The following is a 25438-nucleotide window of genomic DNA, read 5'->3' on the forward strand; positions in this document are numbered from 1 at the left end:
AACCCAGCAGAAATAACCTTGTGCGGCCAGAACAGCAAGACTGCGCGACAGTGTGTGGCTGAGCCGGTGCTGGAGTGAAGATCAGGCTGGGCGGAGGCCGCGGGGATCGCAGGAGCCCATCCTTATTTATAGGCAAGGACAAGGTGGAGCAGCGCATTGGACCCCAGAGTTCCAGCCAAGATGCTTTGTTTTTCAAGGCTCGTCCTCCCTCCTGAATCTCATTTTATTCTCTTGGTCTCTCTCTTACCATATTTAATGATCGTTATTTCTCCATCTTCCTCTCTCCACGTGCACAGTTTCCTGAATCGATCCCTCCTACCGCTAGAACCCCTGCTCATCCATAGCCCCGGAGCATACAAACGGGCGGCGCCGCGCTAATGGACCGTCTCCCCGATAAATTGCCTTTCTCGAAGCGCCGACTGCGGCCGCGAGTGATTATTTCGTGAGCTCAGACCTTCAGACTCGCTCAATCGTCCTTCGCTGACCTTTAATTTCTGTCTAGATATATCATCGACTATGTGATCCTCATGTTCGTGCCTCAAGCCATCCCGCACCTCGACACCGCTAACAAACAGATAGCGCCCTCGTCATCGGCTTCTGGATTCTCGACCGAATCGAACCATACCACCAGCGCTTCTCGTTGAACAACATCTCCCTCCAATACCCCTACGCCGTCCACGAACGGATTTCGATATACGAGGCCGTCGCTTGTTCCGGAGGAGGACCGCTCGTCATAATTGCCATCTACACGCTGTTCGTCGACGGGCTATTCTCGCACAAAAAGCCGATCAATTCGAATGGGAAGAGGAAGTTTACGGGCCCATACCGCTGGAAGGATAGGCTTTGGGAGCTGAACTGCGGGTTTCTGGGCCTGATCCTCTCGCAGGCGCTGTGCTTTGTTGTTACGCAGGCGCTGAAGAATGCTTGTGGCAAGCCTAGGCCGGATATCATTGATCGCTGCAAGCCTAGGGCTGGTAGTGAGGATGCGAAGCCCTTCGGGTTGTCGGATTATAGTATCTGTACGGGGGATCCGCATTTGTTGAAGGATGGGTTTCGGTCGTGGCCTTCTGGTATGTTTTCTCTACTAATTTTAATGGTGGTCTGATACTGACTGCAATTAGGACATAGCAGCTGTAAGCTACATCAGCCGGGTTTGATTTTATGAGAGAAAGTGCTAACTCGATAACCCTCAGCTTCCTTCGCGGGCCTCTTTTATCTCTCCCTTTGGATCGGCGGGAAACTACACATCATGGACAACAAAGGCGAAGTTTGGAAGATGTTTCTCGTGATGTTCCCCTGCCTTGGCGCTACTCTGATTGCCGTTTCCCGAATCATGGACGCGCGACACCACCCCTTCGACGTAATCACTGGCTCCCTGCTCGGCATACTCTGCGCCACAATCTCCTACCGCCAATACTTCCCCTCGCTCGCCGAGCCCTGGAAGAAGGGACGCGCCTACCCGATTCGATCTTGGGGCTCTGAGCCAACGTACCCTGGCGACGCCTACGGCCAGACGGACAGCACCGCCGCGTTGAGGAGCCCTGAAGAAGAGCGATTGCGCGTGCACGAGCACGACAATGGTTTGTCAGAGAATTCGGAATCGATCCCTCACCCTCAGGCCTATCCGCCATCGGGTAACCCATTCGTGTCAAATCCGTATCATCGTAATCACGACGGGAATTGGTCGTCTTCCAGTGAGGAGGATGTTACAAGTGGGTATGAGATGCAGCAAGGCTATGCGCGGACGCATAACCCCGGTCTCGGCGGCCAATTGCCGACGTACGAGCCTGGTATGGCATATCGGTCCCAGACCCAGCCCACATCCGGACCGGGTTTAGGTACTGAGCCAGTGCGCCCAGAGGCTAACATGACACCTATCCCTGCGATACGAACGCACGACAACCAGTTTTGATAGCCATGATCTTCGGCTATCTTCTTTTGACGACACGAACTAACGATTTACACTATTTCTTGGCTATATTGTCTTTCGTTGGATCTACATCTGCTAGACAATATTGACGCTTTCGTACGATGAATTGCTTTTATTCTTTTCGCTGGAGGATGTGTTGGAAAATGGCATTGGTATCAGCTTATGTACTATTAGCGGCGTTAGATCTCTGTCTTGCCTAGCAGCTAGTCCACTTGTCTGCTTCTTGGATATACGCTAACTATCTACTCCTGCCATCTATCTATCTTCCTATCTTTTCTACTCGCCGGATTTCTCATTTTCCTAAATCTTCTTCCATACCAGCCCTCGAAACCAACCATCCCCCGTTCTGCAAAACCTGAAACACACCCTGAGGATCATATTTCGCCGCAATGCCCTTTATCCTAGCCAAATTGTCCGCTCCATAACTTCCCAATGGATCCTGGTCTGGCGCCGCATAGTTTGTATACTTAAAGGGTAGATACGTCCCGTTCTTCTTAGCCACTTCCTCAACGGCATCAACGATCTTACGCATTGCGTCCTGAACTCGAGGTCCAACGGCGGGGTTCGTATAGTCAGCTAGAATGAGGAATACTACATGCTCAGATTAGACTCGTCCACGTCCAAGAAGGGTAAGAGTAAGGGGATGGTGGTATACTCTGATGATTCACAGCGTCTAACCCAAACGGATTCCCACCCCGGTCCTGCGCCGCTTTTACAGAGTGCGAGGTCATTGGCTGGATGACCATGGTCAGATCTGCGCGGTCGAGGTCGGACAGGGCGGTTATTGCTTCCAGGCGCGCCTTTTCGGCGGCGTGGTAGACTTCTAGGTCTGGGAGCGTTGTTGTTGTGCGCATTTCGTGCCTGGACATTATATATCAGGTGCGCGGGGAGGCGGAAGGGGTTTGAATCGAAGGGCAACGTACAGCATCTTGCGCCCCTCTAGAACATCCGAGATGCCCTTGGCCATGTTCGATACCGTTCTAGTGGCCGGTGGAACAAGGTGTCCCTCATATGGGATGTCACGGAAAGGCTTGAAAATATCTGGATGGTCACCCTCAAATGGACCGGAGTATGTGAATGTCACAAACGTCCGGTCGTTCACGGTATGATAGATCAGGCAGGATTTAGGATCGGATTCAATAAGCTCGTGGTACGCCATTAGGGCTGAAGCAAACGCCGTGTTCTGCGAGGCGTCATAGAGCCTGTTCTCGGACCAGATGGTGTTGGGGAGGGTCGTCATTGTTACTTTTGTGATTATGCCTGGATAGCGCTGTTAGACAGAGCTCAAGTTGGGAAGGAAGAGAACAAGACAGACCGAAATTCGAACCACCCCCCTTCAGCGCCCAAAAGAGATCAGGATTATCGGTCTTACTCGCGTGGACGACTGTTGAATCTGCGAGGATGACCTAACATCGTACCTGCATCAGCTCACCATCCCACCGTGACCTACCAGAGAAGGACAACAAGACGCACCTCATACTCATCAACCCCCATACATCCAACCCCAACTTCACCACACTGATACGAAAGCCCACCACCCAGAAGCAAGCCCGCAACGCCAACCCTCGGCTCTCGGCCCCCCGCAACCGCAAGACCATATTCGTCAAGCCGTTCATAAACATCGGCCCAGCGGAGTCCAACTCCAATATCAACCGTCTTCTTGTCTTTCAAGAGTTCAAGATTCGTGAACTCACCCTTACAGAAAGAAATCACGACGCCGCCGTCATTGGAACTGCAGCCTGGATTCTGGAGATGTCCGCCGCCGCGGATAGAGAATTTGGCGCTGAAGAGCCGGATGAGTGATAGGGCTTGTTGGACTTGGGAGGTTGTGGTGGGCGTTAGGAGTACGGCTGGTGAGAGATAGCAGTTTGGGGACCTGGACATGGTCAGCTAGTTTGGAAGTATAGGCGGGTAAGGGAAATGGTGTACTACCATAGCTGCGTACGGTGCTCTTCATATAGAGAAGAGCCCTGAGCAATGGCAATATCACCAAAGACAATGGGGAAGACCCTTGCTAGGATCGAGGGACGGGCTACTTCCCTCTCGGACGAGGTGAGGGAGCTGAATCCAGAGAGGATGGGCTTTAAAGCCGAGCGCTGAGAGGAGGCTAATGGAATGTCTAAGAGGGCAGGGGTATGAGTCGGTGGGGGAGGCATTGTTCCTGGAATGGCACGAGTACGGAAGGGGATTGGAAGCTGGAAGGTCCAGATTGGGGTTGGAGATCCCATCGTTACGCTAGAGGCTGCTAAAGGATTCTGCATCTAATGCAGCTAGAGGATCCTGCAATATACGATTGGTTGCGGAGTATTCCCCGCACTAGGCGAGTCTTACACAGGAACGACTATGTAAGGTGTTTATTGTTGTATCCCCCTTAGATACAATAAGCAGTAAGCAGTAACCCGAAATATAAACATAAAAGACCTCAAAGAACCCCAATATTCCAACTTTTAAACATACACCTAAATCTCTTATCCTGACATTTTCATTTGTCAGAGAGAATTCAAATCGAATTGACACCCTCCTCACCTTCCATCTCGCGATAGAAACCCGCAACCAAGAAAGCCAACTCCAATGCCTGCTTCTCATTCAAGCGCGGGTCACAGAAGGTGGTATATCTCTCTCCGAGACCCTCCTCCGTCAAGCCCCCAGCACCGCCAACGCACTCCGTAACGGCCTCACCAGTAAGTTCCAGATGCATACCACCAAGAAAACTACCAGCGGCTCTATGAATCTCAAGCGCCTGCTTCAGCTCAGAGAGGATATCCGAGAAATGCCTCGTCTTGACACCGTTGGGCGTGGAGCGCGTGTTCCCGTGCATGGGATCGCATTGCCAGACGGGAATATGCCCGGAGGATTGCACGGCGCTGATATGCCCCGGTAGATGTGTCGCGATATTAGCGGCGCCATAGCGGGAGATGAGGGTGACTTTTCCGATTTCACGGGTTGGGTTGACGGTGTCGAGGAGGGTTGTTAGGTCGGACGGTGTCATGGAGGGCCCGATCTTGATGCCGATGGGGTTGGCGATGCCGCGGAAGAATTCGACATGCGCACCGGTTAGTTGACGCGTGCGGTCACCGATCCAGAGAAAGTGCGAGGATGTTGCGTAGTAGCTCTTGGAGGCGGGAGTTTGGGATGGAATGGGGCCTTTTCCGGGGATGGGGGCGGTGATGGGTTGGTGGGTGGCTGGTGGGGTAGGGTCTTTCAGGAGACGGGTGAGGCTGGTTTCGTATTCGAGGAGGAGGCCCTCGTGGCTGGTGTAGACGTCGACTGTCTCGACGCCGCGGTCGGTGTCGATTCCCACGGTTTGCATGAAGCGAAGGGCGTCTTTGACTCTGCTGACGATGCGCTCGTACTTCTCTTTGATGGACGGGGTAATGACATGGCCGAGACCCCAGTCGAGAGGGGAGTGCAAGTCCGCAAGGCCCGAAGAAAGCGAGGCACGCAAGTAGTTGAGTGTAGCCGCAGAATGGAAGTACGCAGAAACCAGACGAGAAGGGTCCGGACGGCGAGAGTCAGGCGTAGCATCAAAACTGTTGATATTGTCGCCACGGAATGAGGGCATTTCAACTCCATTGACGACTTCCATAGGGCTCGATCGGGGTCTGATTACATTAGTCTCGTGACACAGACCTCGCTGAAAAAGAAAAGACATACTTGGCGAACTGTCCAGCAATCCGAGCAATCCGAACAACTGGCATGTTCGCACCTGGCACACGTCACGTCAGCTCTGGCTTCAAAATCAGGTAAAGGAAGAGCAAACATACCCCAAATCAAAACCAGGCTCATCTGGAGAAGAAGCTTGACCTTGGCCTCGATCATGTCCTGATTACAGTAGTCGAAGAGCTCAGCGCAGTCCCCTACGATGAGCTAGTTAGCAACGCTGTCCCCTCGCCTAAGCTAAAGAAGATAAATGCTTACCCCCTTGCAAAACAAAAGCCTTGCCCAGCGCAACATTCTTCAAGCTCTTCTTGAGGTTCGCAATCTGCCCGCGGGTCAGCAATACGTCCCATACACGCACACTCCGATTTACGTCGCCGACATCGAACAATAGGAGAAAAAAAAACATAAGACCATACCTCATGAGTAGTAACAAGCGGAGGAAGCTTCTCTAGCTTCTGCAAAGCCGTCTGAACTCCCTCAGCATCGTCATAGACAACATCCTGCTTAATGGGCTTCGAGGTCCAAGCTGTGAGAGAAATGTCAACAAAGAAATCAGAGAAAGCCTGGGAGGGAAAAGAAACGCACACTTCGGATTCCAATCCTCAGCACTCATCTTGACAGGATTGGGTTGTGATCGCGACACGGCGATTGAAGCTGGCAATTGAGTAGTAGAATGCGATGTTCGGATGGGTCGATCGGTGGAGCTCGAGAGATTAGGACTTGAACAGCGAGGTCAGCGGTCAAATATGGGAGGAAGAATGAAAGGAGAGAAAGTTGAATGGGAAGAACAAATCTACGAACAATCAAAGAGGTAAATATAGTTCGCTTACCGGAGTTTTGCACCAAACTGCTGCTGTAGTCATTCAGCACTCCTCTGGTCGAGTCATCGCAGCGCGGCTATTCGCGGATAAAGTGGGACACGTGATGTGATGCGGATGGACATTACCCATATAAAACAACCAGCAGCACCTCAAGGAACAGAATAGCTTCAGTATTCAGTAGGGTATTCACATATGCATACTATCAACATGTCCACAAGCAATACACAAAGGGTATGAGAAGAAAACTCCAGAACTACCGCCCAATGCAAAAAATACAAGAAACCAACGCCAATTACTCAACCAGAAGGCTTCCAACAGCAGGCTTGAATGCAAGACTCTTACGCCGAGCAGCTTCCAGCCTGGACTTCAATTGATGCGATGGCGCCTCCTCTGAGGCCTTGGAGAAGAGACCTTGCCGAGTTTGCTTTGGAGGGCATGTTTGCTGAATGAGTCTCGACCGCTGAGATAGGTAGAAGGGAGTCGCAGGGGACATGCCGATGCTGTCCATGTTGTATCCAAGCGCAGCAACACTAGGGGTCTTCGGGGTCTGCCAGAGCTTCTGGCTTGCTTTGTAGCCAGGGGTCTCGTCCGGTGTCGACCGCTCCCTGCGCGATAACGGAGTTGCAGCAGCGGCCATAGACGGCCTACGGATGGACGAAGGCGCACCGTTACTCGCCTTGACAAGAGTTCCATTGATATTGCTCAGCGCCCGGGGTTCCATGCTCTTGCGACGCTTGGCACCTCCACGGGGAATGATCGTGCTGTCGACAGCATACGGTGCCTCGTCGACCCATTCATTCCTTGCCTCGCAGCTATCCTAGGTTAGCTTGACTTCATTCATGATTCAGGAAAAAAACTGACTTCAAAACCCAGCCAACACCAACACACTTGACAAGCCCTCCAGCATGTCTGACCTTCTCCAGGGTGCGAACACCACCATCTTTGAAAACAACGTGGGTGATTCCAACCTTGCCGTTGACCGAGCCTGTATCCTCATCCGGTGATACACTCATCCTCGGGTTCCATGACCAGTTCCTGATGCATCTGGCTCCCATCTGCTGCAGGAGCTCAATGAAAATGCCGCTGGCATCCTCGCCTTCTGTAGTGTGAACGTCCACGTAGACAACAGCACCGCTGAGACAGGCTGGAGCTTGCTTGACAGGAGATGCCTGTTTGCGGGGCGATTTGATAGGGCTCACTGAGCGGGAAGGTGTGCCGGCACGAGAGGGGGTGCGAGCGCGCGGTGTCGGTTGAGCACCGACAGATTTTCTAGGGCTTTCCCTGGGCAGAGACTGTCGGGACGAACTGTACGAGAGTCGGGCCGACTTTTGGGGAGGGGATTCCGGCTCACGGGGTGGTTGTGGAGCGAGGACAAACTCGCGCAGTCGGGGCGAAGAGCGGACCGGAGAAGTAATCGATAGAGAGCGACCACGCTTTCGGCTGAACTTCAAAGGTGACACTTCGCCCTCGGGCTTCAGAGGGACCTTTGAGACTGTATGGAATGTCTGTCTCGGTAGCGATGGGTTCTTGACCGGCGTTGCAGGTACAGGAGATATCGCTTGATTCTCCTTTTCTTCTACCGACGTGTTAAGGGTCAAGTAATCTGCAGGCTCTGCCTGTTCGTGTTCCATGCCTTCGCCTTCATTCGCATCGTCACTCTCATCATCAGAAAAATCTTTGAAAATGTCGAAACCATCTGACGAGATCTCGGCCATGGGACTCCTCGAGTGTTCCGACCGCGACTCGACAATATCATCGACCTCGTCTACCTCGACCGCTTCATCAACCTCGTCAACATCGTCCGCCTCAGCCGCCTCCGCCGCTTCCTCCTCTTCATCGTCCTCATAGACGTCAAGCGGTGGAGGACTAGGTTCCGGTCTCTGGAGACGAGGCCTGGCCGAAAGAGTCGGCGCATTGGCGAAGATACCATGTCTAGGAGTTCGAGACGCAGCACTTGGAAGATCACTGGGTCTACCCAAAGAGAAAACACCTCTGCGGCGGGGTCTCTCGGGCTTTGCAGGGCTGCTCGCTTTCCACTGGCTAAACTGTTCAGCCAGTAGAGTAAAGCGTGGCCCACGGGTGCGATGTGAAGGCTCCTGAGGCGGCTTCGGGGTATTCTGAGCATAGTCAATTGGGAGAGAGGGGCTGTCCGATGCATCCTCTTGGGTCTCTTCCGGGGTGATGGGTTCTGGCGACCGGTGCTCGGTGTCGAAGGGGAGGATGGTAGGCTCGATTACTTCAACAAATGGCAGAGTTGGCGCCCAGTGTGTCAGAAGGAAGCTCATGAACGGTGTGTCCTCGACTTCTTCGATCTCATAAGGCTGGACCGGTCCGGTGCTAATGAGGTGGTCGGCGGCAGCCTCGCCAACGAGGGTCGGCTCATCGTTCCCATGACGCGCCGAGTCGTCCGCATCGAGTATATCTTCATCTTCGGATACAGTCTCTTCGTCATACTCGTTCTCGTCGTGCGTGGCGCTGTTGTGCATGTTCGTGTCCCGAGCGGGGGCATCGTCAACGAAGACATCCTCCAGGCCGTTGCCGAAAGTAAATCGAAATGATGATTGTTCTCGTTCCTCAGGTTCGATATCGTACCCGTCTTCCGCATCTTCTTGTTCGTAATCCGCCTGTTCGTAGTCATTCTCATCGAGCTCTTCATCATCGTCGGCTTCGGATTGCAGCTGGTGGGAATTCTGCGGCGCTAGGTTCTCATCTTCCTCATCCTCGTCATCATCTAGTGGTTCCTCGAAGTCGTTCTCCGCCATATAGTTTTCGGCCTGCTGAACCTTATGGTGAAGGTCCTGCTCCGATTGTTCCAAACGCTTATCAAGTTCCTGAGCACCGAGTGGCGAGACTTCATCTTCAGAAAGCATCTCCTCATCCTTCTCTTCAGCAGATACCTCGGATTGTTCTTCCTCCAACTGCTCGAGCTCCCGAGCAATATGGCTTTCTTCAGTGGCCATTCCCGTGTCATCGTAATCAGCCGATAGCTCATCCGCCTCATCCGCCTCATCAACACCATTAGCCTGGAATTGCGCTGCATCCTCGAGATTCTGGCTCCGAAGCGGCGACTCGTCGTACATCGAGACCGTTTCGTCATCAGTTTCCGTATCCGCTTGTAATCTCGATTCCTTGGTTAGCGATGATGGTACAGGCGGCAGTGAGCTCTTGAATGGCGTGACGACCTTTCGCGCGGGGCTCATAAGCAGACTAGATTTGAAGGGCGTCGAGTCTTGCTGTTGTGTTGGTTGTTGCGATAAAAACGAAGCGCCAAAAATGCCTTTCCTCGCAGACATCTTGAGAGGCGAGTTTTGTCCAGGGGTGAAATTCGGCTGCGAGACCGAATCGCCCGCACCAAACAAGCTTCGAGCGGGCGTTCCAATGTTTGCCTTCCTCGCGGACATCCTGAGAGGGGAATTCTGGGTTGGTGTCGTTTCTGGTCGGCTTAGCTTTGGCTTCTCGGAGAGAGATATCCCTCCCCGTTTTGGCGTTTCCTTTAGTGTGAAGTGGAAGGGCGAGGGAGGGGGTCGTCGCGCCGGGCTGGACATGAACTCCGAGTCGCCAAAGTCGAACGTCTTCGGGGGTACGAAGGTCGGCTCGCCATTCTCGTCCACCCGGTTCGATGACTTGTTTGGTGTGAAGTTGATCTTTCGCACGGGAGAGCCAAGACCGGAGACAGCTGGCGTACGCTTCTGGGGAGAGTGGACAATAAGCTTGATAGCATCCTTCTCGCTACTCAATTCGTCTTCCTCCCCATCAGAGCTGGCATATGAAGAGATCGCTTTTGCAACCTGGGTAGCTTTCTTCGGCGATAGAGGCTTAGCACCACCCTTCTTGGCCGCCGTTGGCTTGCGACCTCGAGTAGACCCGGCAGGGGCCTTGCGAACTGGTTTGGCAGCCATCCCGTCGTCATCCTTCGCGACAATCGTTCCTCTCCTGCGGCGCGCCGTAGGAGCTGGCGCTTCGCTCATGTCCGTCTCGTAATCCGATAATTCTTGGAATGTGACCTTCTTCTTCGTCTTCGCCGGCCCACGCAGCATAGCCGAGCCCGTGGTTATAAAGATCTCCGTCGGCCCTTGCGATGACGACAGCTCGTCACTATCCTGGGAAAGCGCATTTCTCCGCGTATTCTCCTTTAAGATATCTTCAGGCGAAGGCGGCTTGTTCGACGAGCCCTTCGGTCGCCCTCTCGATTTCGAAGTTGCTGGTTTCGTAGTCTCCTCCTTCTTGGCCTTTGGTCGTCCCGCCCGTTTCTTCGGTGCTTCGGACGCGGGAAGCTCGTCGATATCGTCTCCACTCTCGCTGTCGTTCGCCAGAGTAGCAGCAGCCTTCCTCCCTCGACCGGTCGTAGATGTAGTTTTCGCCTTTGCCCCAGTTGCCCTGCCGCGGCTCTTAGTTTCAGGTTCAATAACCCCAATCTCGTCATCTGTTTCCTCGGACTCTGACCCGGAATGTGAGTCTGACTGTGTTACCGCCGACCGCGCGCCTCTTTTCTTCGGTTCAGCGGCCCTCGTAGCTTTCGCGCTCGATTTGGTAGTTGTTTTCGTGGTTGTGCCCTTAGCTCTGCCGCGCGTGGCGCGCTTTGGTGGTTCTTGAGGGATGACTGCTGCTCGCGCCATTGTGTGTGTTCGGGACGCGATACTGAGTAGAATGTATAAGGAAGATGTGTTGTGCAGTAAATCTTGTCGCGGTTAGAGGAGGCCGAATATCAGTCCGCAATTGCTCATCGTGCGACGCGTTTGTTGTGCGCGGAAATAACAAGCCTAGTACCGCACTGCTGTTAGATGGACTCTCCAGGAACAGTATAGAGCTTCCAGCGGCCGTCACAGTTTGTCGATAGGGTTATTATCGTCTGTTGTCGTTAGCTTGGAGCTGTGTCGGGCCGACCGGTGCAAGGTGGGTGGGTGTTTGTCACGAGGTTACCGGATTGGACAGTCACGTGTATCTGTTGCCCATGGCAACAGTGGCCTGCTTCATTATGCGCATAACTCACCGTCTAATTTTATGCATGCCTTATTAAAAAAAAACTCGTCCCAAGAAAAAAAATGAATTTTCAAAAACTAATTGAGTATCCAAACAACGGCCAAACAAAATGCAGAACGTATATACATGTATATATATATATAGAAATTTCAAGTCATCTATACCATGGTCATGATGGCAATGCTCGCCGCAACTACACTCGACAAGACGGTAGGGAAAACCCTGGACGAATCGCTGCCCATAACGGCGACGGGATAGTAGTCGGCAGGAGTGGTGCTGTTGATGGTTCCATCCCAGCAGTACTTGTTGAAGCACTGGGTGCAAATATCAGGAACGGTCTCGTTGGTGCGGTCAAAGGAGCGGCTGAGGATCGCACAGCCGACGCAAGCAGACCAGTTACTGTCCTCGGTGCTGTTACCCATGGTTGCAACGGCGTAACCGTTCAGGATAGTGTTGTCTCGTTGGTCGATGTCGGTGCTGAGCTGGAAGGTTGAGAAGTTGGATATCGTGTCCTCGGTCTGGTAAACGTAAGGACGGCTGGCCAAGTAGACAACCAGGGGAGCGGTGGTGTTGGTGCTGTTGCATCCGAAGAAAGTTGGGCGCTGGGTCAAGCCCAGATTGATGAAGGTGTTGACGTCAGGAACGGCAGGGAACTCGGTTCCGTTACCAATACCGGTGGAGTTCAAGCTACGCTCGTAGGTAGCGACGAGGGAAGTACCGTTGGCCCAGCCGTTAACATCAGCGGAGGAGTCGACGGCGAAGATGACATCGACGTGGCGGTTAGGCTGGATGAGCGGGTGCAGAGGAAGGTTCTGTCCATCTTCTCCGCCGTCTACGACGTCGAGGTATTCCTCATGGGCGTAAGGTGTGTACTCTGGTAGCCACTGGTAGAACGGGTTGGGGTCGTAGACAGCAATGTCATCGTCGGCCTGGCCGATATCTGCAAGAACATCGCCAATGACCTCCGTTAAGAAGTCGGGGAGGCCGGTATCATTGAGCTGGAGGAAGAACTGGTTGAACAGACTGGACGAAGTACCCATGATAAACCCAGCATTGTCAAAACCACGAACGCAACTGGCGTTGTTTGGGATAGAGCCATTGACGAAGCGAGAGCCCAAGTATTCCAATGGGGCAAAACCATAGACGGTAGGATCGAAACTACCGAATTCCCAAGGGTTGAATTCGTAAACAGTCGTGTTGTCGGGGATCAATAGTTCCCCAGGGAATCGACCATCCGCGACCAGGATTGGCAGCGGCATTTCGGCGTTCTGGAAGTTCTGGCCCAGAGCAATGGACGACCAGGTGTAACTCGAACCTCCGCGAACAGCATCGATCAGCTGGTACGAAAGCGCACGGCCCCTGAATGATATTAGTATGCGATCCTAGAGAATACGAAGGATAGTCCGTACCAGTAATCCGTAAGCGAGGTTTCGAACCCAGCATCCTTCTTGCCCTCTACAGCATCGTAGAGATCTCTGTAGTAGCCCGCGGTGTCAAGAATCTGGATACCGCCCTCGTCAGGACCTTCAAAGATGGAGTTCTGGAACTGCCACACGTTATCGTTCGACTGCAGCGACGAGATGGTGGTGAAGTTATTGATGTAGATCGACCCAACAAGCCAGCCACCACCACTAAGACCAGACAGGTACGTCGCGGATTGCAACAGGCCACCAAGTTGGCCCTCAGCCGTTGAGTTGTCTGTGCGGCTGTCGAAAGCCTTGAGGGCTCCGGCACCGTTCATCAGCGCACGCCATCCTCCACCAGAGACTGCAATTGCGACATTGGGCAGGTTCGAGGAGTTGCTGCCGATGCGATCGAGATATCCGACCGTGTCAAAGTTTCCAACGCTAACATGACCGAAGAAGTCTCTCAGCGCGTCTCGGGTGACATTGCGACGGGTTCGGAGCCAGGAAGTCTCGTTGGGCGAAAGCTCTGTCGCAAGTCGAATCTCGGGACGGTTGGAAGGGCAAGTCACGTTCGCAGGGGTATATCCGTCGGGGGCATTGGGGAATGACCGTTGCACCGGCGATACTCCGGTCGATACAGCACCTGCAGGATTCAGATCAGATAAGAAGAGCGATGCGCGATGACGGAGACGAAGCATACCAGACAGCAATCCTGCCAAAGCAACCACCGTAGTTGAAGTCTTCATTTTCTTGACCCGGAAATGCTGCTCACAGCTGTAGCGGCAGCGCAAGGTGTCCGAGAACAAAAATGGCAGGGAGAAGGGGGCTTCTGCCTCAGAGCCGGGACAAAGATTAATATATGAAGGTGAGACACGAGGGGCCAGGGCAGCTCAGCCCAAATTTAAGGCAAAGGAATGGATCTCACGAGGAGCGCCATGCTAGCAACGGGTCTCGGTAGCCAAGCGTGCTAGAGATCACAGCTGGGTGGGCCAATCCGCCGAACTACGGGTCGCCATTGGTTTCGATTCAGGAGTCAATGATATCACAGGGCGAGGGGATCCGGCAATTCCGCTGGATAAGGCCTGAACTCTGCAGCAAGGAGGTCGTTAGCGCTGATGCTCTATCCCTGGGTTGTGGCTGGCATGGTGGATGCCGGGCAGTGCTTTCAGCCGAACAGCCCACAGCAAGTCATCATATCTTCAGCTACCGCGAATCAGCAAGCAGGGACTGAATCGACGATCTGATGATAGCTCACCGTCATGCTAAGAAAATGTGGCTTTGAGCCTTAGACTCTCCGAAAACTCCGACCCAAGGAACAAGGGCAGCACAACGACGCATAAGCCATGCATTAGCGGTGACCCAAGAAAAAGAAACAGCAGGCTGCAAGATTCTTCTTCAAATCGTGGCTGTTCTTGCGGAGACTCTGTGGGCCAAGACTCAGGGTGAAGATTGGAAATAGAAAACCGAGCGCGAAGATGGAAGTGCAGAGGCTGTCAGCAGCCCAGCAGTGCGAGCTGCGAAAGCGAGTACGAGCTGCTAACCAGCCACGGAGCTAACGCCCGGAGCGGACCCCGGAATCTGGCGGAATCTAGTCAATCTACAGTGGTAGCTGGTTTTACGTTGATGAACATCAATTCGATAATTATAGGCTGGAGCACAGCCTGAGATCCAGCACTGATTCAGTCAGTCTGCTAATATCAACAAACAGCTGCAGACTGCAGGCTGGCTGCAGTGACGCTTCTCAAATCACCTTTCCCCTCATCAGGCCTCCAGGGCCCAGAACTGCCGAGTGCTATCCTTCCAAGGCTCGACAAATCCACGTCCCAAGTAGAAGTAACGAAACCAAGGCACACTGATTGCTGCACGCTGCACTGACAGCACATATCAGTCCTCTGACTCGAGTCACTCGACAAGCTCATACATCACATCCGTCCTCAACGTGAACTTGGTCCCGCGGAACACCGAATCCCCACTATGAAGCAATTCGTTTTGCTGGAATACGAGCACCGAGCCGGTCTTGGGAAATACCCTCACATGCCTCTCCTTCTCATTGATCCGTGGCAAGAACGACGTCGCGCCGCCCAGTAAGGGCCCATCCAGATCTATATTCTTGGTTTCCCCCTCCCCCTCCTGCTCCTCGGCTTCGGTTGCCTGCTTCAGCTCTTTGAGGTCTTGCTTCCCGTCGCCGTTTAGGTACAGGTGCACTGTGAAATACGATCGCTCTCGCTTGTCCGGCGTTGTATAGTGTGCGTCCCAGTGTGGGCGGAAGTACTCGCCGCCGACGTACTGCTTGCCATTAGTACTTACAACGTCCACGATGCGATTCAACCTGGGATATATAACAGACCTTAAGAAACCTCAACCGCTCATTAAACTTCGTGAGTTTGTACGTCTTATTCCTCCCCGCAAGCCCCGTAACAAGCGGCCGATTCTCCAACTTCTCAATCCCCAACTCCTTGAAAAAGGGCATAAGTCTCGCCTGCAATTTATCCGCGATCTCAGGGCTATCCAGAATAATACGGCCGCAATTGCGCGATTCGGTGGATAACTTCTGGCGTCCCCCGCCGACATTGATCAGCGCGCGCTCCCATTGACCGTCTGGCGTGCTGGCTTTCGCTAACCGCAGAAGCTCCTTGCATTCAGACTCGGTGAGGGCGTTGTCGATGACTGCTGCGAGCCAGCGCTTGTATTCTGGGAGCGCGGGGTCGGTGGTCGCGAAGTCGAGGACTTGGCAGTGAGCGTTGGCGGGAGGTTGCGGGGGGAGGAAGCCGGAGATTTGGTAGGGCATTATGGCTGCGCAATAATGCTCACAGGTTTTCGTAGACGTGTTTTCTGCTGCAGACAGTCAGATGTTCTCTGATTAGAGTGCGGCTGAGAAAATCGGCTTAATATATCCTGAGGTGCCTCAGCCTGAGCTTGGGCTAGACCTGGGGCAGTGCAGGGCTGCAGGATCTAGGCTGATTTCTAGGTAACTTAGGCTACCTCACTAACCTGCCTACTGTAGGTATCTACGTGAGCCACTTCAGCCTTGCGGGCGGTGCTATATTGAAACCCCCAATCATGCTTTATGGACGAAAATCATATGGTATGTGTGCTCAATATCTACACCAGTCCATGTGCTTGACAATGCTTGACGATGCAGAATGTCGCAGCTTCGACCTGTCCGCGAAGCTGATCCCGGACAGGTCAAAGCTACGACATTCTGCAAATCTCCAGAAAGGCTCTAGACATGCTCAGCTAGTCACCCCTTAGAATCTCTTCATACAGTTCAATCTCAGCCTTCGTCTCGCCCTCCGCAAGCTTCAAGGAATTGCACTCCCTCTCCCTAGCCACACGGTCTTCTTGTGTGAGAGGCTCGCTAGTACCGCAGCGAAAGCCCGTCGCGAGCTCATCCTCCACACTTTGTCGACGCGTCGTCTGGAATTTCAGTGCTGCCTTTTTGATGCGGAGCAAGCGGGCGTTGTCTGGGGGGACACCAGGGGTTGCAGCTCGCTCGGTAGTGCTCGATATCCCTGTCGGCGTCCCTTGGGAAGGCACCGTATCGTTTGTAATGCCTTGCTTGCGCTCAATCGGCTTCGTCTCCTCCGTGTTGCTCGTAGCAGTCCAGGGGATCAGTGTCAACTTTGGATTAAGCGTGATCGGTACGTGCGGGGGAAGACGCAATGGCCGCTCTTCCGGCTTTGGAGAAGTCATCAGTTCGTTTGAAACATCCTGCTTCTGCTCAGCCAGTGTCCCCTCGGCGCCGCGCGTAGAAGCCCATTGGGCCAATGTCGATATGCTCATAGGAGCAACCAATTCATGCGGCTGAAGAGGCAGTGGAATTCGCACGGGGGCTGCGCAAAGGTTCTTGCTGGGATGTAGGTCTGCGGTCCGTTCATGATCTCTCTTTTCAGACGTCAAAGTCGTACACGGATAGCCAGCACCTCGGAGCCGCATCATCAGCGGACGTGCCAAGAAGCGGGCGCCTTCGTTTTCATATCGGGCCGATAAAGATGCAACAGCTGGCTGTGGGCGTTTGGTATCTCCGACCAGTATCACTACGCGTAGTGACTGCATGGTGAGTGCGATTGACAGCTCGCCCTCAGTGCACCTGTTAGCATCAATGCATACTAGGACTCCCGGCTTAATCTTATCGCGGAAGCCAGGGCTGGATGCATTTGCGAGAGTCGTGGAGATGATCTTAGCTTGTCGAAGCAAGGTCGCGCATATCTTTTGATATGATAGCTCGAGTTTCCCGTAGTCAGCGCCATGGAGAGGCTGGTAGCGATCAGCTTTGAGCAGACTCAGGAATGTCTTGCAGTCTCTATCCTCATGGTTGCCTTTGGCGTACTCCATAACACAGTTGTGCATTTCGTGTCGAGCCAGAGCATCACATTGAGGTCGCCTTGAGGTCGCCTTGAGCTGAAATCAAAGAAAGCGCCCCGAGTACGAATCTCAGACATCTGGCGAGCTGGCGAACGTAGACGGAAGAGGCTTCTCACCCATCCTTGTAGCTTAGGATGAGCCCTTAGGACTTTGGCAATGCCGCTGGTCAAATCGTCAATACCCTTGTTGGAGTCTGCTGCGATCATGATACTAATATCAAGACAGGCGAGTGCGAGGACGATGATGATAGACGTAAAGTCTCGACGAGGGCCGTCTGAACCCTCGATCAGATGAATTCCGCACTTGATGGCCCTCACCGAGGCATTGCATGCCGCTTGCTCGGCAGAGTATAGCTTGAAATGCTTTTCAAGATATCTAAGTCGCTTTTCCCGCACAGGTTGAGGCACCGTGGACATCTCCTTCGTAGCATCCAGCAAGAAGTAGTATGGGCTTTCTGGATTCAACCCCTCACCATGTGCTAACACTGTCCTTCGCAGAGAAAAGCCACGACGGACGTTCTCCTCGTTGTCGCCGAGAACGCAGATATCACCGACTTTGTTAAGGTGATTGATCCGCTCCTCAATAGGGAGTATACTCGTCTCAACGGCCATCACGACGGATACTCTATCGCTGGTCAATGCAACAGGGCCATGGACGAATACTACCAAGTCAGCCTCCGTATCCAGCTCCACGACCCCTCCTTGAGAAGTAAGGTCAATGTTTCTCTGCCCGGATTTCGCAATTGCGAACCTGATTATTGTACCCGGCGGAATCTTCAAGACGCGCTGTTCTGTTTCGGGTAGAGCCACGTTGTACACTTTAAGTTCCATGTAGTAAAAAGCACAATTCTGACCTTTGACGAATCGCGCGGTATGGAATCGGCTCGGGGTATAGATGCGGTTGACCTTGTTGCGGATGATGTCGTGTTCTTTGCGCGATGCTTAACTAGCAGGCAGCGGTGTTCATGCAAGTCAATAAAATACCATGAGCGCGTAATCCAGTGTGCGAAACGCCCCGACGTTGACCCCGTCTCGGGATACAATCATGGTGGTGATGGCCGTGATGGCCCGGCGGTGCCCTCTTTGACAGTCTTTGGCTGTGGCTGATGATACCACCAATAAGCCTTTCGACGGGGAGACCAGTACGATAAATGTGTCTGCAAAGTCCGCATCCAATCCACTGTCTCTTGTATAGACTCCTCCATGTCATCTCTATGCGGCATCCACATAGTAAATTCTGCACCAGACTGCATCTCCGCATATAAGAATTGCCAGCTGGGATGCTTGGAAACTGTCTCTGACCACAATTTGACGGGTGGTTTATCCAGCTTGAGAGTGTGAAATACAACCCTCTCCATCTCCGGTGCTTGAAGAAAGAAATACTCTGACCGCTGCTTCTTGACCCATTCATTCAGGTGGAACTCCTTCGGGGTGTCCTCAATTCCACACGTTAGGGTGCAGTCCTGTAACGGAAGGACCAAAAGACCATTGCCCATCCTTTTAGTAGGGCGAAGTTGAATGATCGGTTGTTGGGAGTCGGGCACAAACCTCGCCCTTGCTATCATATGACTGCCGTTTAGTACGAGGTGGCACGTATAAAAGGTACAAGTTGCGGGCCGTACGGAGCCTGGCGCATCTTGTCCACGAGGACTCTTGAACCACTCATGAACTTGCGGCTGCGAGGCTTGCTGGTTGCTCATCTTGGTCGGCGTTGGACGGTGGGCTTGAGGACGGAGTCGAACAACGCCCAGCGGAATATCCTGCAGTTTTTCGTAGACTGAAAGGGATGATCAAGGAGAATTTCAGGTGAGATCAAGCCAGCTTTTTCCTAGAAGAGACAGAATGTATGAAGTGGAGGGACATCGCCCAGAGGGCGACTAAAGCTCAAGTGAGTCTTGTTTGAAAAATAACAGTGAGAGAACGAGAGAACGAGGTCAACTGGAACTGGGGTGAGGTTAACAGGTAGGATGGTCAGCCCAGAGTTGACCAAGGCCCAGAATGAGGAGAAAATAAGAAAGTTGGAGATATTGGCTGTGAAAGTGACTAAAATGAAGAAGTAAAGGAGGTGAGTGTTGTGTTGTGAGGTTTGGGGCAGGTGGAAGCCTGAGTTGATGTGCTTAGTCGTGGGGTTTTACAGTCCCTGTTTGCTAACCTTTGCTCTTGAGGCAAGCACCCTACAATTTCTCACCTGCACCACACTTTACTCACCTCCTTCTGTTTATTGCTTCTCTTTGCTGGTTGGAATTGCGGGGTCTTTTCTCCAATCCACACAAGAAGTCTGCATCTTGTGTGTTTATATCCACCCTGTGTTAAAAAAGCATGGTAAGTCAGTGATGCTTCTGCGCAATGATGGCGAACGTTTGATTTTAACTACTAAACTTATAGTGCCAGCTGTTATGTAGTTTCTTGCCTGCACTACTATGCAGTAGCAACTGCGAAATATACATGGAGCCTACCAACACAACAAAAGGAACCTGTCAAAAGCTTTCGATCAGTGACAACGAATGGGACAGCAGAGCCGGGTATAAGATCATCTGGGCAATCTCAATGATCGATCCATAGGCAGATGAGGACGGACCACCGCTCGAGACTGGGGTTTAGAGAGCCGTGAGGCTTACAGACCCGCGTTGGAGTCGAGGGATACTTCTCTCGTCTCTTCGGATCTTGTTCAAGTCTGTTGATTGTGCTTGATGATTGACGGGATCAGGACAACACGATCACTCCCGAGAGGGCGAATGCAGAATACCGAGTACCTGTTCGGTGGTAAACCAATGACAGCATGGATTTGACTCAAAGATTTTGTAAAAATCAAGCGGCAAAACAACCCGGCTTCGATGTTCGAGGCGAGATATGCTGCTGGGGAACGAAAGGGCAATTTAGAGAAGGTCTCTACCAACTGAGTGGTTAGGATACTCACGAGGACAGACATGAGAAGAACGGTCAACAAACAGACTTCAGATCGACAGGAGAAGGTGTTTAGGTTACCAAAAAGAGTATCCCACGGTCCGGGGAGAATACACCCTACAGCGCAACAACACATCAGCGGCCGAACGCCACCCCATTCCTCCCCGAAACGCGGATGTTCTTGAAATCCCGGTCTGGTGGTCACAGGATGCTCCTACGGAAGTGAACTGGGCACCCCTGCAGAGGGCATGGGTACTCGTCTCGAGGGCCCGGCATTATCAATGCGCTGTCGCAGGTATTGGGGAACTGAATCATGGGTCGAAAGAGGTGGCTAGAATCGGAGCCACGCCGGGGAGGCATGCCGAATGGTTGGACTGGAACAAGGGTCTAGAAAATAAAAATAAAACATGAAGGGATTGTCCAATAGGGCGAACGCTAGGGTGATAAGCTCGTCGGGTGACCTGAAGACTGGAAACCCACTGCAGCAAGCACGGACTACCAAAACGGGCCCCGGCCAGGAACCCCGGAGTTGATCCGTATCTCGAGCTTGAAGGGGCTGTTGGCACAAAGGCAGAGCATCTTGAGACAATGGGCTTATGGAAGCATGGGACAATCTCAAAACCTTGTCGCGAGCCAAATCAGTGTATCTTTTGCCACTGCACTGAGCTTCCAAGAGGCCTAGCGAGCCAGGACGGCGTTGGTCTCCGAAACCCCACGCTTTGCCATGAAACATTCGAAACGTCTGATTGAGCTTCCAGAAACCTCCAGGTGACCAGCAGCACAGGAATAGCAGACGTTCTGGACCGCCACCCCGTGTTCTTTCCCCCAAAAACCTGCTCCGAGCTCTCTAGGTTTGCTGCTGTTGCCGGAACGGCATATCCCAATTAGGAAACCCGAGCAAACGCCACAAACCGTCACCTGACTGCCTTTTTGATTTATGCTTGGAGTTGTATTCAAGATTTGGAGCACTTTAGCCATTGGAACGGGGCTGAGAAATAGAGTCATGGTGATCTCATTTGGAGTGTTGGAACAAACTGTAATTGACTCTGGGAAGGGTGTTGAGCCAAAGCTACTGCTCCCCAGTGAAGCACCACATACAATTTGTATAGGTTATGTGTGAAGGGGCATGGTCTGCAGTAGATACTCTGTGAAATAAAGACAACAAAAGTAAAACATAAGGCTGGGATTTTCAGTAAGGTACAGTCCATGCAGGCTGGTCGAGTGACCTGGGGTGGGCCCTGTCTGTTCTGTCATTCCCCTGGTCTGGACCAAACTATCATTCGCTTCATTGTCTCTGCCAGTGTTAGTCTTTTCCTACTCACATGAACTCCCATGACCTCTCCTTCTGAACTTGCCATCGTGAGGTATAAAGTCTGGCTTCAATCGCTCCGGAACTGACCTCCCATCATCAATCCCCCTCTTCCATCCTCACTTGCTTGGAGACTTCTGAATTAAACCAGTGTAACACCTGCTCCTCCTACTTCAATCTTTTTCCATACCCCGTACCCCGCACATATTCTCACAACATAACACACACAATCAGAGTCATGTCTGTCTCCATTGAAACTACTCCTACTCCCGTCCCTGTCAAGCAGGAGGCGCCTACTGTTGCTGCAACCAACAGACTCCCTGAGTTCAGCCTGGCTGGCAAAGTCGTTTGCGTCTCGGGTGCCGCTCGTGGCCTTGGTCTGACTCAGGCAGAGGCTCTGCTTGAAGCGGGTGCTCGTGTCTACGCTCTTGACCGTCTTGAGGAGCCCGTACGTACTACAGAGACCCTTGCTAATGTCTTTGCTAACACAAGGCCCGACAGTCCCCCGAATTCTTCACTATTCAGAAGCGTGCTAGAGAGGAACTGGGCGTTGACTTTCAGTACCGCCGCATCGATGTCCGCGACACTGAGCTCCTCCACAGCACCATTGAAGCAATTGCCAACGCCGAAGGCCGCATGGATGGCTTGGTGGCTGCCGCCGGAATCCAGCAGGAAACTCCCGCCCTGGAGTACACCTCCCAGGACGCCAACAGAATGTTCGAGGTCAATGTCGTCGGTGTCATGATGACTGCCCAGGCTGTCGCCAAACAGATGATTCGTTTTGGAAACGGAGGAAGCATTGCGCTGATTGCCAGTATGAGTGGTACCATTGCCAATCGGGTAAGCCTTTCATGTCCTTCGACCCCCGCACACCTCGGGTCACTTCCCCGCTTTCAATACCCTATCATTGTCCCTCCCACTGACAGTCCACGAATAGGGCCTCATCTGCGCTCCTTACAACGCTAGCAAAGCTGCCGTGATCCAGCTCGCCCGCAACCTCGCCTCCGAGTGGGGTCAATACAACATCCGCGTCAACACTATTTCTCCCGGTTACATTGTCACTGCCATGGTTGAGCAGCTCTTCGTCCAGTACCCCGAGCGTCGCGACGAATGGCCCAAGCACAACATGCTTGGACGTCTGTCCTCACCCAAGGAATACCGCGGTGCTGCCGTCTTCCTCCTCAGTGACGCTAGCAGCTTCATGACTGGAAGCGACCTGCGCATGGACGGAGGCCATGCCGCCTGGTAATCATCGCTCGTCCCCTTCTCTCTCATTTGTCTTCACGAGTCGGTTCTGGTTAACTTGACGACTAATTGCCCGCAGCTGGGGTATCATTGCATGGCGTTTGTGGAAGCGATGGCAGATCTCTTTTCTTTCTACCTACCTAATAATCCGAATAAAATAGTTAGCGATCATGGTGTTGAAGGCTTGCGATGGGCTGGCTACATAGATCCTTCGTTTCTTTCCAGAATCCTGTACCTACTTCCAACTTCCAGCAGAACAAGTTTGCGTTCCACATCAGCAACCAATGGATAAACTCGCGTAAGTCTGATGCGCTCGCCCACTTAGTGTCCGATCATGATGCCCACCTGACCCCACCCTCGGCCGATCTTTCCCCGCGCTCCATCATCATTCCACCTCGATCCGGGGTATATCAGCCTGCTCGGATCCGAATTACCCACGGACTAATTTTACCCGGATACGACTTTGCAGCTAATGACTTCAATTATCCCCGAACCAAGAGACAGCTCCTTGGAACCGGGTCGCGGCCAACGAGGGCCTGCGCTTACTTCCCGGGGTTGGAACGCTAACTATACTCATTGCGTGTCGCGCTGGTCATGAGACGATTAGATTTTTTGCCGCCGCGACCTCACGATGACCGATTCGTTGGTTTCTTCGACTCCTAGCATTGGAGGCTTTGCCATTATTTTAGAGAACTTCGTTCTTCGTTCTCCAGCCGCTCAGGCTATTCTGGCTCTGGCGCCATTGGATCATTGCCGTTTCAGGCCCTCTGCAGTGTCACTTGTTCCGCACAAGTCTATGGATGATTTAATGGCGATTCTGTCAGGCAGAAGTCAAGTTCTAAATTCAGCTATGGATGGTGGTACGCCTGGGCACGGATGCTGGCCAGGGCGTTCCCTCCCGTCAGTCACAGCCACGTCGTCTTCCAGAATTCTCGTCGATTCCCGTGGTTTACCCCATTGGGACATGACCCCAATCACAACTGTTGCCCACTGGCCATATGTGTGTGGTTAATGAGTCAGCGATGCTCACCAGTGACCTGCTCTCGGTTTCTCTCGGCCTTGCGAAGATATGAGACGCATGATTTGTCGATATGAAGCTTATTAAGTGGCTATTGGCTGATAGATTGTCGGTCCGTACTCCGTAGGGCAGAGCACGTTCCATCTGCGATTACTGGAGAACACGCCAATCAACACTATCTAAGCAACGATACTCGGAGTACACTGCCTCGCTGTCTGCCCAACCCATCGTTTCGGGAGGAAACTTCCGAGTGGCTCACAGCCTACTGTTTGATAAGGTATGGTACTGTTCTATTTTGGCATTATTCGATCAGTACTGTTCAATCGTGGTCTTGTACATCGCGAAGCAACCAAACAATGACTACGCTATAGGGTGCTTTACCCAGTTCAAGTATACTTGCAATCTATGATAGGGTGCGCATACCAATCCACGAAATATCGCTCGAAGACCGCCGACGTCGGTAATAGCGCAGTTCTCTCACGGCACCTCGCAATTCATTAACTCAATGCTTCATCTTCATGCCATAGCCCGTGCCCTTGCATAAGCTATGACATCTTGGAAGACCATAGAGACATTCTCATCCTTCAATTGATACGGAGACGAATTGACCGAGACAAGCGCCTTTGCAACGTATGCAGGCATATCATCTCTAACTTCTCTCAAAAGTATCTGCATTGATTCGTGGGGCAGCATAGTTCCGACTTTTTTCGCCAAAGCAAACTTGGATCTCAAGGCTTTGACGAACTCCAGAAGATTAGGGTAATTCTTCCTCTTGACGCGCACTGCGTCATCATACACCATCTGAGGATTCTGGTACGCAAACCAAAACACAACCATGTCCAGTTTCGCAAGATAGTCGTCTGCGAATATAGCCGGTTCCGAGTTCGCCTCCATCAGCTGCGCGACATCCCAAGAGATACTGTCCGCAAGCCAGATGCGAACTTTGATAGAACACTCGCACCAGATCTTGTAGGTGTTCCATATCTCTTTTGGTCTAGGTAAAGACCTATCGAGCAAATCTTTCAATCCCAATGACTCTAGATGGACCTTGACGTAGTACAGCCATTCGTCGAAGTCTTCGTGACCTTTCAACCGCTGGACGGGTTTTAGTGTGAAGTATAATGTTCTGGGTAGATGTGTCGCTTGATTGTGATCAGTTGGATGTCGGTTTATTTCCGCGTCTTTGGAGTCCATATCGACCTGGACGCAGGGCATTAGTGGATGCCCTTGGCTTGGTCACAAAGATATATTTTCGGGAGTCTCCGTCCTTTTCTAAACGTACCTAGTTCTGATATCTCTGTTTAACATGCGATTGCGGGCGTAGCTTAGCTCAGTACTCTTCTGGCTTCGGCCCTAAGATTGAAAGCCCCCTGTCTCTCACTTCTTTTAGGCAGAATAAATAAAATTCCCCCCTAATGATGAGTTCTTTGTCAACCTGCAGCTGCGCCAGCCCTGTCACGTGCACATATGCTTGACATGATCGCGCTAGGCCATGGTCGGACTAGTGTTGTTTTCCGCCAGCCGTGGCCCAAACGGCCAGCATGATTCAAACCTTCAAACCACCTTGCAATGAAGCGAGAAATCAGCATCTAAATATCTCTTCCTCGATTTACCGATGCTTGATGTATCGGGCTTTGCGTAAAGTATGCTGAGTGACTTTGATCATGTTCCTTGATAGCCGAGGTTCTTCGGAGTACTGGTAGGGCACAGTGATATTCCCGCCCTTAGCGGCAACGCCGTCGGAAAAGACCGTGTCCAGAGCTGTGCATCACGACATGATGCCAGCCATCAGGCGCCGACA

General features: G+C 52.5%; 11 protein-coding genes across 11 annotated transcripts; 2 read left to right on the forward strand and 9 right to left on the reverse strand.

Annotated features, from left to right (window-relative positions):
* The first annotated feature begins 181 nt into the window (after window positions 1-181).
* BDW74DRAFT_107089 (phosphatase PAP2 family protein) lies at window positions 182-2067 on the forward strand. The gene is made up of 5 exons (XM_073721657.1): window positions 182-442; window positions 503-529; window positions 580-1070; window positions 1122-1133; window positions 1194-2067. The coding sequence occupies exons 1-5, from the start codon at window positions 378-380 to the stop codon at window positions 1910-1912; spliced, it is 1314 nt and encodes a 437-aa protein (XP_073578456.1). The 5' UTR covers window positions 182-377; the 3' UTR covers window positions 1913-2067.
* A 155-nt stretch (window positions 2068-2222) lies between these two features.
* On the reverse strand, window positions 2223-4086 carry BDW74DRAFT_183378 (FAD-binding oxidoreductase; the record flags this gene model as incomplete). Its single annotated transcript, XM_073730511.1, has 6 exons — window positions 2223-2521; window positions 2586-2791; window positions 2854-3190; window positions 3246-3336; window positions 3404-3806; window positions 3863-4086. The coding sequence occupies 6 exons, from the start codon at window positions 4084-4086 to the stop codon at window positions 2223-2225; spliced, it is 1560 nt and encodes a 519-aa protein (XP_073578457.1).
* Window positions 4087-4430: 344 nt separating this feature from the next.
* On the reverse strand, window positions 4431-6203 carry BDW74DRAFT_171277 (3-deoxy-7-phosphoheptulonate synthase class II; the record flags this gene model as incomplete). Its single annotated transcript, XM_073727286.1, has 6 exons — window positions 4431-5532; window positions 5585-5636; window positions 5695-5787; window positions 5849-5912; window positions 6007-6116; window positions 6176-6203. 6 exons carry the CDS (start codon window positions 6201-6203, stop codon window positions 4431-4433), a joined length of 1449 nt encoding a protein of 482 aa, XP_073578458.1.
* A 250-nt stretch (window positions 6204-6453) lies between these two features.
* Window positions 6454-11244, reverse strand: BDW74DRAFT_188908 (uncharacterized protein). Its single transcript, XM_073731839.1, has 2 exons — window positions 7273-11244; window positions 6454-7223 (listed from the first exon to the last, which is right to left on the reverse strand). The coding sequence occupies exons 1-2, from the start codon at window positions 11025-11027 to the stop codon at window positions 6704-6706; spliced, it is 4275 nt and encodes a 1424-aa protein (XP_073578459.1). The 5' UTR covers window positions 11028-11244; the 3' UTR covers window positions 6454-6703.
* Window positions 11245-11438: 194 nt separating this feature from the next.
* BDW74DRAFT_162908 (lysophospholipase family protein) lies at window positions 11439-14151 on the reverse strand. Its single transcript, XM_073726022.1, has 5 exons — window positions 14053-14151; window positions 13723-14000; window positions 13498-13626; window positions 12801-13440; window positions 11439-12750 (listed from the first exon to the last, which is right to left on the reverse strand). Exons 3-5 carry the CDS (start codon window positions 13541-13543, stop codon window positions 11550-11552), a joined length of 1887 nt encoding a protein of 628 aa, XP_073578460.1. The 5' UTR covers window positions 13544-13626; window positions 13723-14000; window positions 14053-14151; the 3' UTR covers window positions 11439-11549.
* A 135-nt stretch (window positions 14152-14286) lies between these two features.
* On the reverse strand, window positions 14287-15647 carry BDW74DRAFT_162911 (uncharacterized protein). Its single transcript, XM_073726023.1, has 2 exons — window positions 15145-15647; window positions 14287-15083 (listed from the first exon to the last, which is right to left on the reverse strand). The coding sequence occupies exons 1-2, from the start codon at window positions 15583-15585 to the stop codon at window positions 14700-14702; spliced, it is 825 nt and encodes a 274-aa protein (XP_073578461.1). The 5' UTR covers window positions 15586-15647; the 3' UTR covers window positions 14287-14699.
* Window positions 15648-15916: 269 nt separating this feature from the next.
* On the reverse strand, window positions 15917-17605 carry BDW74DRAFT_107147 (uncharacterized protein). The gene has a single exon (XM_073721658.1). The coding sequence runs from the start codon at window positions 17145-17147 to the stop codon at window positions 16035-16037; it is 1113 nt and encodes a 370-aa protein (XP_073578462.1). The 5' UTR covers window positions 17148-17605; the 3' UTR covers window positions 15917-16034.
* Window positions 17606-18204: 599 nt separating this feature from the next.
* BDW74DRAFT_183384 (uncharacterized protein) lies at window positions 18205-18861 on the reverse strand (the record flags this gene model as incomplete). Its single annotated transcript, XM_073730512.1, has 1 exon — window positions 18205-18861. One exon carries the CDS (start codon window positions 18859-18861, stop codon window positions 18205-18207), a length of 657 nt encoding a protein of 218 aa, XP_073578463.1.
* Window positions 18862-19776: 915 nt separating this feature from the next.
* On the reverse strand, window positions 19777-20299 carry BDW74DRAFT_107162 (uncharacterized protein). Its single transcript, XM_073721659.1, has one exon. The coding sequence runs from the start codon at window positions 20199-20201 to the stop codon at window positions 19830-19832; it is 372 nt and encodes a 123-aa protein (XP_073578464.1). The 5' UTR covers window positions 20202-20299; the 3' UTR covers window positions 19777-19829.
* A 1313-nt stretch (window positions 20300-21612) lies between these two features.
* Window positions 21613-22623, forward strand: BDW74DRAFT_171281 (putative short chain dehydrogenase; the record flags this gene model as incomplete). Its single annotated transcript, XM_073727287.1, has 3 exons — window positions 21613-21822; window positions 21876-22214; window positions 22312-22623. The coding sequence occupies 3 exons, from the start codon at window positions 21613-21615 to the stop codon at window positions 22621-22623; spliced, it is 861 nt and encodes a 286-aa protein (XP_073578465.1).
* A 1530-nt stretch (window positions 22624-24153) lies between these two features.
* BDW74DRAFT_183386 (uncharacterized protein) lies at window positions 24154-24831 on the reverse strand (the record flags this gene model as incomplete). The annotated part of the gene is made up of 1 exon (XM_073730513.1): window positions 24154-24831. The coding sequence occupies one exon, from the start codon at window positions 24829-24831 to the stop codon at window positions 24154-24156; it is 678 nt and encodes a 225-aa protein (XP_073578466.1).
* Between the last annotated feature and the right edge of the window lie 607 nt (window positions 24832-25438).

This window comes from Aspergillus multicolor (assembly GCF_047715735.1).
Source record: "Aspergillus multicolor strain CBS 133.54 unplaced genomic scaffold BDW74scaffold_45, whole genome shotgun sequence".
In the NCBI taxonomy this organism is placed as follows: Eukaryota; Fungi; Ascomycota; class Eurotiomycetes; order Eurotiales; family Aspergillaceae; genus Aspergillus; species Aspergillus multicolor.

Excerpts from the sequence above, each read along its gene's own strand:
- BDW74DRAFT_162911 (XM_073726023.1), bottom strand. The coding sequence starts at position 15,585 with ATGCCCTACCAAATCTCCGGCTTCCTCCCCCCGCAACCTCCCGCCAAC. Across the intron at positions 15,084-15,144 it reads AGCGGTTGAGGTTTCTTAAG|TACGTCGGCGGCGAGTACTT; the intron begins GTCTGTTATATA and ends AATGGCAAGCAG.
- BDW74DRAFT_107089 (XM_073721657.1), top strand. The coding sequence starts at position 378 with ATGGACCGTCTCCCCGATAAATTGCCTTTCTCGAAGCGCCGACTGCGG. Across the intron at positions 443-502 it reads CGGCCGCGAGTGATTATTTC|ATATATCATCGACTATGTGA; the intron begins GTGAGCTCAGAC and ends ATTTCTGTCTAG. Across the intron at positions 530-579 it reads ATCGACTATGTGATCCTCAT|CGCCCTCGTCATCGGCTTCT; the intron begins GTTCGTGCCTCA and ends ACAAACAGATAG.
- BDW74DRAFT_188908 (XM_073731839.1), bottom strand. The coding sequence starts at position 11,027 with ATGGCGCGAGCAGCAGTCATCCCTCAAGAACCACCAAAGCGCGCCACG. Across the intron at positions 7,224-7,272 it reads GGTGTTGGCTGGGTTTTGAA|CTGCGAGGCAAGGAATGAAT; the intron begins GTCAGTTTTTTT and ends AACCTAGGATAG.
- BDW74DRAFT_107162 (XM_073721659.1), bottom strand. The coding sequence starts at position 20,201 with ATGTGTTGTTGCGCTGTAGGGTGTATTCTCCCCGGACCGTGGGATACT.
- BDW74DRAFT_162908 (XM_073726022.1), bottom strand. The coding sequence starts at position 13,543 with ATGAAGACTTCAACTACGGTGGTTGCTTTGGCAGGATTGCTGTCTG. Across the intron at positions 13,441-13,497 it reads TTTGGCAGGATTGCTGTCTG|GTGCTGTATCGACCGGAGTA; the intron begins GTATGCTTCGTC and ends TGAATCCTGCAG. Across the intron at positions 12,751-12,800 it reads ACCTCGCTTACGGATTACTG|GGGCCGTGCGCTTTCGTACC; the intron begins GTACGGACTATC and ends AATATCATTCAG.
- BDW74DRAFT_107147 (XM_073721658.1), bottom strand. The coding sequence starts at position 17,147 with ATGCACAACTGTGTTATGGAGTACGCCAAAGGCAACCATGAGGATAGA.